This window comes from Otolemur garnettii, unplaced genomic scaffold (genome assembly GCF_000181295.1).
Source record: "Otolemur garnettii isolate 467f Iridium unplaced genomic scaffold, OtoGar3 scaffold00007, whole genome shotgun sequence".
Lineage (NCBI taxonomy): Eukaryota > Metazoa > Chordata > Mammalia > Primates > Galagidae > Otolemur > Otolemur garnettii.
Window position 1 is genome coordinate 19,316,140 of NW_003852402.1, and position 9,258 is coordinate 19,325,397.

At 38.3% G+C, this 9,258-nt stretch overlaps 1 protein-coding gene across 6 annotated transcripts in view; it reads right to left on the reverse strand.

The window, feature by feature from the left end:
* Positions 1-227: 227 nt before the first annotated feature.
* MYBPC1 (myosin binding protein C, slow type) overlaps positions 228-9,258 on the reverse strand; it is an 87,863-nt gene continuing 78,832 nt past the window's right edge. For 3 of the 6 annotated variants that reach the window (XM_003783306.1, XM_003783308.1, XM_003783304.1), the window contains 5 exons: positions 8,967-9,126; positions 8,142-8,278; positions 5,243-5,429; positions 1,680-1,722; positions 228-517 (listed from right to left, as the gene is read on the reverse strand). In XM_003783306.1, the coding sequence (XP_003783354.1) occupies positions 1,709-1,722; positions 5,243-5,429; positions 8,142-8,278; positions 8,967-9,126 (498 nt within the window). In that variant the 3' untranslated portion in view covers positions 228-517; positions 1,680-1,708. Of the gene's footprint in view, positions 518-1,679; positions 1,723-3,460; positions 3,520-5,242; positions 5,430-8,141; positions 8,279-8,966; positions 9,127-9,258 lie in introns of all 6 variants that reach the window. The other 3 variants (XM_003783305.2, XM_023509277.1, XM_003783307.1) reach the window with 2 other exon arrangements.

Consider the following 9,258-nt stretch of genomic DNA (forward strand, 5'->3'; position numbering starts at 1 on the left):
TGGTGTAAAATAAACAACTCTGCTTTGCTCAGAAACATCTATTAGACCAAGAGAAAGATAGATTTTTAAGACTCAATCATGGTGTATTCTATCATGTTTTTTACTCTGGGAACAAAAAGCATTTACAGCCTACTATTTGAAATGAAAATAACTATTTTTGCTTCTTCTATAGCTTTTTTTTCCTGTAAAGTACAGTGACCAAGGATAGACAATAATGACCACCGTGCTGACTTCAAGTAAGACTGGTTTTGCAATTTTTAATTAAGCAATCTGTGCAAACATTTTTTTTTTTCTCTCTTTAACATTAGGAGGAAAGAAAATGATCACACTTGGGGGCCCGGTGGAAAAACAGAAAATGCTTTCTCTTTTCAACCAGATTTGAAAGCAGCGGAGGGCAGAGAAGCAGAGCCAGGCCCTCAGAATTCCTCAGGATTGCTTGAGTGCAAGTCTCGCAAATACGAATCAATTATGTTTGGAGGCACACCTTGTAAGAGGAGCCTGCAGAAGGAGAGCCCACCTGGAGAGGACACAGAGGAAAAGGGCAAAGTTAAAACCATCACCGTGAAAAATCTCTGCAAAACACTTCTTGACTAGCTGCCTGAATATGTGACTAATTCTGTTCCTGTTAGTTACAAAGATTCATTCAGTCCCTGCTTGGCAATCGTTCCTGTTTTTAGTACATTTAGAATTTAAAGCACTTGGCCTCTAGAAGGAAAAGCAAGTTCCCAGCAGAGCCATGGCAGTTTTTTTTCCCTCTACTCTTATTCAATCTTGGTTTAAATTCTCAAATAGTGAGACCGTATTTTTTGCTCTTTGAGGGATTTTGTGATTCCTCAGAGATGATTTAAATTAAATGACTAAATGGCACGATAAATGCAAACCAATGGATCGGTGGAAGATCTCTCTCTCTAGTTTGTTCATGTGCTTTTTAATTAAGCACAGAGCATTCTTATTCAAGCATGTTGGAAAAGAAAATAATAAACTAATCCCTTTCACTTTGGCCACTTATACCTTGTCACATGGGCAAATATTAAAAATATGTTTTTAAAAATGGTAAGACTGGTCCATTATCTTCTGAAGATGAGAGGGACACCTGCTCGTGTTTCATACCTACCGTCTGAGTTTCTGAATTATTATTTAAAAAATAAAAGTACCCTTTAAGAGAGAGCCCACGACAGCCCTTCCTTTAGTGAAGCACTTTCACTACTTGCTACTAAATTCATGTCCAGACAAAAGGCATGCCACTTAAGCATTCTTAAAACTCCTTCAATGCACATTTGAGAAAGTCATTCTCCTTAGATTTAAAAAAACAAAACAAAACAAAACAAAAAACCAACTCAAGTCACATATTGGTAGAAATGATGCCATTTATCTACATGTCCATTCCTTGATGCAAAGAATCCAGAATGCTTGGGTATCACTCATTTTCATCTACATTAAATGCTTTGATTCATGCTCTAGCACATTCTGATAACCTGCTTCATGTCAACAGGAGATTGCTGGGTTAAGTACTGGCTGTTAATGTCAAGATACTGAAATACAGGTGACAACTACAAAGTTAGTCCTCAAGAGTCTATTTTCATTGGATTATGTAATGAAAATCATGCCATACTCCACAGGCTTGGGATGGCTTATGATAGTCATAAGCTTCATATGCCAGAAACCATATGAAAGCTTACCTTGGGTGACAATATACATTCAAACATCCTTACTGTGCTACAACTAAGGAGAAGAGAGAAAGAGAGAGAGAGAGAAGTTGTAAGCATTAATGAAGTGCTAACACCAAAGTCGAGTATTTGTTGGATGAAGTTATTGTCACGATTATGATGAGGTGGTGTCATTAATCCTTAGTCTTGTGAAAGATGGAGGAAAATAAGAGCACATGAAATGAAGGGCGGGGATCCAGTCAGTTCAAAAAGATCATTAATATGTAAAACATTTATTAATAGGCACGACTACTTCGCCTGGATTGGTGACAAAGCCAATCTGATTGAATAGTGAATGTTTATGATCAGAGCTTCCAAACCATTAGCTTAAAAAACAGAACCCTACAACATATATATATCGTGTTTTTCAACAAAAGAAAAACACTGACAACAGACAAGGCGTTAGTGCACATATATATATGTTGAAATTCTAAAAGGCAAAATTATCAAGTATGAATATTAGACTACTGTATTCTATAATATCATATTCTGAAGTCAATATATATGACTGATCTAAAAAAAATCCATAAGGGCTGAAACTTAGGCTACAGAGCTACACAATACGTCCTACAGTCTATAAAACTTTAAGGAAAGAACCCTCCTTATTTCCTTCCTCTTTTGAAAGCTGACATTGTCTCTGGAAATTCAGAAAGCAAAAACTGTAAACTCAGGCATAGCTCTACACCGTAGAGTTTACATCAGGGCGCCTAACCAGCCCAAGGAACTCTTCATTTGCTCCCCCAAGTGGGGGTGTGGGGGTGACTGCTACGTCTATGATAGTCCTTATTTGTTGCTTAATATATTTTGCAGTGGGGCCTAGAATTTTCTCTCTTTTTAAGTTCATAAACATATGAAATAATTTGGGTCCCCATGAAAATGTCCAAACATCTAATAAAAAAAAATGAGTTACAGATATTCTACTAGTAAATTTGTAATCGGAACATCTTAAATACGATGTTTTCAAATGTCAGAGCTATTCTTGACGCCTCCCTCCAATCAAAAATGCCCAGAACACTTTTTTTCTATAACTTCGCAAGCTTAAAATATTCAGGTCTCTGAATTTCACCATGAATCTAAGGAAGCTGTAAACTATATTTTAAAGGAAGAACATACCTTTCCACATTTTTTAAAAAATGAAAATTTTAGGTGGGGAGCAGTGGCTCACGCCTGTCATCCTAGCACTCTGGGAGGCTGAGGCGGGTGGATCGCTTGAGCTCACGAGTTCAAGACCAGGCTGAGCAAGAGCAAGACCCTGTCTCTAAAAAACAGCTGAGTATTGTGGCAGGTGCCTGTAGTCCCAGCTATTGGGGGGACTGAGGCAAGGGAATCACTTGAGCCCAAGAGTTTGAGGTTGCTGTGAGCTATGACGCCATGGTACTCTACCCAGGGTGACAAAGTGAGATTCTGTCTTATTAAAAATATATATATATATTAAAGAAATATTATTGATTCCCAAGTTGTGATAGTCATAATATAAAATAAGATCACCTTCAAATGAAGCTTTCTGGCTTTACTTATGGGGACATATGATACAATACTTAGTCTGCTGACCAAACTTAGTTTCTGCATTACTTAATATCCTTGAATAATTTGGCCTTCCTTGTTCATGGCATAAACAGTATATGCCATGAACTGCTAAGAAATACAATGAAAAGCAAAGGAGAAAGTCAAGCTTTACATGCAAAGTGCATTTTCATGTAAGAGGAATGGAACAGGAAAATATAAATATCCAGTGGGATATGAACTTTTTAAACCTGTTGCTGCCCCTTCTGGAAGACTGGTTGTCCAGGGGTATTTAGTCCTTGATATATCACTGCAGAATTAGAATATTTGTACCGGTATTTATTTATTCTCAGTTGATATTCTTACCTTTTTTCTTTCACAGCTTAACTTGATTCAAGTTACCTATTACCAGATAACAATCTGATGATAAACAATTTCAGCTTTACATTTAGGACCAAAAGCTTTTGTCAGTTATATCATAGTTGATGCCTTACTTTGAACTTACGTACTAGAATACATTACTCTTAATATGAAATTCAATTGCTATACAACGCACTATACAATGACTATAAAGACTATCTCGTGTCTATGTATAACATTACTCGTTGCCCCAAATCTTAAGCCATTTATGAAAACATCATTTGGTATCATTAACAACATTCAACTTTCAAAGCATGAATAGATGGCACTGGTTTTATTCTTTTGTTTGGGGGGAATGTTGAAATATACATATCAAGAATATCTTAGAACTAATAATTATGGTTAGTAGTTTAGAAACAAGATGATTTGTAACCGTGATCTTATTCATCATTTAAAGCGAATAAAGCAGTTAAAAATAAAGTTTACATTTATAAGGACCACCTCAAGAACCATGTTTTAAATTTCCTAAGAATATCACAGGCTTTGTATTTGTGGGAAAAAAAATACATTTTTCTTTTTTAATTATGAATCTTAGGAGGAAAAAATACTGCTTAAAAAAGTTATAAAAGAAAGTTATCTTGTTCCAGAAGTTTCTCTAGCATATTTATACTAGATTTAGGACTAAGAGATTCTTTTCTGAAAAACATAAATCCCCCCAAACATTTGCTATGGTTTTCTCAAAGAGATATTTACAAAGTCATCTTTCTGACTGTCAGGCCATAATTTCTTCATTATAGAATGGTGAATAGAAAAAATAAAAGACTTTGGTTATCACAGAATGACAATGTAACAGTTGAGAATGAAAGAAAACACATTAGGATCATGTCTCAAAGGGTCCCAGTGGTGACTCTTTGTTTTAAGGGGTTTTCATTGTGTCCCAAAGTAGGTTCTGCTTACAAAGAAAAAACTTCAGTACGATAATGATAATCAGTTAACATGAAAATTGATTAAGGTAGCAGCTTATGCTGAGACTTTTCTGCCACATAAATCCTTATGTGTTTTCTTGGTTTACACTAGTCATCACACTTCTGAAAACTGGTATAAAGGAAATGTATACCTGTAAATCAAAACTCTCTAATTAGAGATTTTTTCTTTAAATCTAGTTTTACTATGCCTATGCTATATTCTACGGGGGTACTATCAGACACTTGGTTAGCAAACCTATATAAATTTAAGAAATTTCACAAAATGGTAAACTAATTAAAAATAATGTGAACTCGTCCAGTGCAGTCTCACTAGCTGAAGTTTTTACACTAGGCTTCCATTTATGGATGGCCTCTGTCACCAAAGTGATAGCCCCTCTACTTTATTCATTCTTGCCCTCTGTACACATACTAGCATTCCACTAAAATTAATATTCCTTAAGTTAACAAGAATCACAAGGTATAAAACTGAGTTGACTTAAACAACTAAATGAGCTTCCACAGACAGAATGAACTCAGAATGTAAAAATGTCTCCTCTCCCTGAATTCCCTCTCTGCTTCTCTGGCCCCCACCCTCACCCCCTGCACCAGCTGCAGCATTTTGGCAAACGATTTGGATTTTGCATTAAGCACAGTAAATAAACGATTTTCTTTAACTTCAGTCCATAAATGAGACCTTGGCTGTCATACCTTTCACCTCCAGTTTGCATTCTATCTCCACTGTCCCAAGCTCATTGACGGCTTTGCAGCAGTAAGTGCCCCCATCATAGGGGCTGGGCTTGCGAATCTCCAGAGTACAGACCCCCTGGTTGCTGAACATCCTGTATCTTGGGTCATCCACAATGGCAACTTTGTTTTTCATCCAGGTTATTTTAGGCTGAAGTGAAGATGGAAGAAAGTGAGGTCAAAACATCTCTGTACCTAGCATACTAATAGACTGTGCAAGCCAGTGACAGGATTCTAAAGCAGGGCTTAAAAAGAAAGCATGACTAAGAAGATGCCGCTTGAACCCTGTTCCTCTCAAACTGAATTCTACTTAGTGCTTGTCAGAAAAGCAAATGGGCAGTTCTGAAGAAGAAAGCCAGGTTTGTTCAAAGAATAGTTCTAGGGCAATCTCCCAAATGGATTCAGTTGCATTTCAATCTGATGTACATAGGAACAATCTTGAGTCATAAAATAAAGTTCTGGGCATCTACTGGACAGCATGGGTGGAGATAGGTGTATTAAGTTGATTGTGATAATCATTATACAATGTATACATATCTCAAATGATCACACTATATCTTGAATGTATACAACCTTTTTTTTTTTGAGACAGAGTCGCACAGTATTGTCCCAGGCTAGATTGCCATGGTGTTGATGCAGGTCCCTTTCACCTAGGGCTGAACATGGACCCTGTTCTCTAGGACTAAGCAGTCTCATAAATGAGTCTGAATAATGTTTCATCTCAGCTGCCATTCCCCAGGAAGAGGGGAAGGAGTGGGAGGAGTAGGAGGAGTGGAAACGCCGTAAATGACACCACATTCCTACACAATGGCAGTTTGAAAAATGAACTTCTGCCCACAGGCCTGTAGCACCAATGGTTGTGACATATTTTAGACATACATTCTATCTCCTCAAACCCCTACACATGCAGGGAAAGAGAATCTAGCTGCATATAACCCCCTAGACAGAGAGCCCAAAACCCTAACCCACTTGGGACCTGCGCTGATGTGCTGGAGGCTTTGTTTTTTCACTTCTCTTATCTGTCAATAAAATCTATCCTGTTGCTTACTTGTGGTGGTCCGTGAATTCATTCTTTGCTTTCCTGAGGCCAGGGACCCAGCAGAGAAATTCCAATAATGGTGTCAGCCTAGCTCATAGCAACCTCTAACACTTGGGCTCAAGCGATCCTCCTGCCTCAGCCTCCCAAGTAGCTGGGACTCCAGGCAACTGCACAACACCCAGGTAACTTTTTCTATTTTTAGTAGAGGCAGGGTCTTGCTCTTGATTGGAGTAGTATTGAACTCCTGAGCTCAAGAGATCCTCCCTCTTCAGCCTCCCAGAGTGCTCGGTTTATAGGTATGAGGCAATCTTTATTCACCAATTAAATATTTTCTAATTACAAATTTAATCTATAGCTCCATAATGTTAACCCATCCTCGAGAGTGTATATTTGCTGGGCATTTTTTAAATCCCCATGAGGTATCATGACCATCAGATTTTCTCCACCTCCTTTTCCTGATATTCTTTTCTAATTCTTTGTGAGTTGCATCACTAATCTCCCCTCTGACATCTGTATTCATCACCCAGTGGCAATGGATCTACTCCAACCAGATAGTGGAAGATCAGTAACAACCCAATCGTCCAGGAAGGGGACTCCTTTCTCCTTGACCTCTGAACTACCTTGATAGCACTGACCTTCCACTCCCTTCTCATACTGTCTTCCCCTTACGTTTGTTCTTTTGTAAATACACCCTCTCCACATTCTCTCTCTGCCACCTCTTCTATTATTGCATCTTGCTCAGAACCCAGAGAGGATGCCTTTTCTGTCTCTTTCATATACGCCACTTCCTCCTGCCTCTCCAGTGGGATCATTCACTGAGACTGACACCTTGGTCCTTGGCATTTCACCCACGACCCTCTTTCTTCAATGACATTCCTTTCTAGAGCTTTGGCAAGGGCTAGAACGTAGCATCTGCATGTCTGGGGCCCCAAACTGAGAGCAACAGCCCTGGCCTTTCTCCTAAGCTGCTTGAGACAAATCTCTTCATCTGATGGCTTTTCAACCCCTTTGCCCCGTGGATGTACCAACATCATGTCCAATTAAACATTCATTCAGCCTCTTTCTCCCATCCTCAGTCTAGCTCCTTCTGTTGACTTCCCTATTTATGTTCAAGGTATATACAGGAAAAATACCTCCAAATTCTATGGCATTTTCCTCAGTGCCTCCTGGGGACATAGATCTCCATAGGCAACACCCATTAATTCAGTTCTTATCAAGTGCAAACAAGAAACCTTAAAGCCTTTCCAAATCTCTTCAATCAGATGTGGTATCTCCCTTCTTAGCCCCCTGTGCGCCCTTATCAAAGCACATTTTATATTCTGTCTTCCATTATAGTAGAATTGTTATTTACTTTAATTTCCCACAGAACTGCCAATAAATCAACACTACTTTCTTCCCCTGACCTCTCAGTTCTTTTTAAAATCAGCAGTTTTATTTTTCTTTAGATGGTATTCCTTAGTGAAGAAATAGAGTGGAACCCCCATAGTTGACCACCTCTTTAGAATGCCCTAATTTTCATAGACTGGATGTGCGCCACATGTATGTACCAATATGGCAGGTCTAGTTCCTTGTGTTGACCAACTCTGTATGTTGACCAGTTTGTTACAGTCCCTTGGGTGGTCAACCTAACAGAGGCTCTACTACAGAAGCATAGTTTACTACTACATTCGAATAGAGTACCTAATTGTCCAACATCCTCTACTCCCCCTTATCCTGGAAATACAGAAAAAGCAGCTGGAAGGTCCATTTATACTATTTCTTACAATTGCAACATAGAAAATATAAAAATGTAAATTCAACTGATGTGATGGCAGAGCAGGGTACCTTAGGGTTTCCTCGCACACTGCAGTTCAGGGTGGCGTTGTAGCCAGCTATAGCATAGGTGTTAACCAAAGGCTGGGTAAACATGGGTGCCTCTGTAAAATCAAAGTCTTCATACACCGGATTTTTGTAGACTTTACCTTTAAAAAAGACCCATGAAAAATATGTTAAAAACATGAAAATTGGCCTGACAATATATTATTCTGGGCATGCTTTACTAATGATTAAAACTTCCCTGAGTTTGGAAAACATGTAAAAACATAAGTGAACACCACACAGGATATATTCTGAGGGGGACAAATGTATAGCCTGGGACTGAAAGTCAGCATGGTCATCTGAAATGAAAACAAACTGAGAATACTTTTGTGTTTTTCTGAATATTCTGAACAGACATTCATTCTAATGTGAAATTCAGAAGGACTGGCTTTAAGGAGAAGAAGGATGTATGATGAAATGGCAGGATAAGGATAGAGTCCAGTCTCCCCTTTCCCTGCAGAGTGGGTCCCATGTGTTGCTACACTGAAGGTGTCCAAGAATAAGTGGTAGAAGCTGTAAGTGTTTTTTTCCCATCCCTATGATTTTAGCCATTTATAGATCCACTGCCTAGAAGCCGAAATGAATTAAAGCTGTCTTTGAAAAAAAAGCAGTAATAATAAAATTTCACTTAAGAACTTGTATCTGTAAAATTAAAATTTTATGTGAACATTGTTACCATCACTTTACATTTTGCATTCTGTGCATTTACCATTTTTTTATTCCCTCTCATCACAGCTTTTCTTCTTTTGGTCTTCCTCTGTCTAGTCACTGTCAATCAGAGTTTCCACTCACCGTCCTTGGCAATCACGGCGCTCTCTTTAGTCATCGTCGCATCCTCACTGAGGCCGCACATGTTTTCAGCAAAGACCCGGAAATAATATTCATTCCCAATGACCAGTTCAGTGATGGTGGCATTGGTTCGGTGATAATGCTCAATTACGGTGAACCATTCCTAAGAAGGAAAAAATAATCATAATTTCACCTAACCATACACAACTCTTCCAACTGTTGATTAGAATAAAAAACAGGGATGCTTCATTAATAAAAAGAAAAAAAAATCCACTAGTTTGCTTTTTTTTTTTTT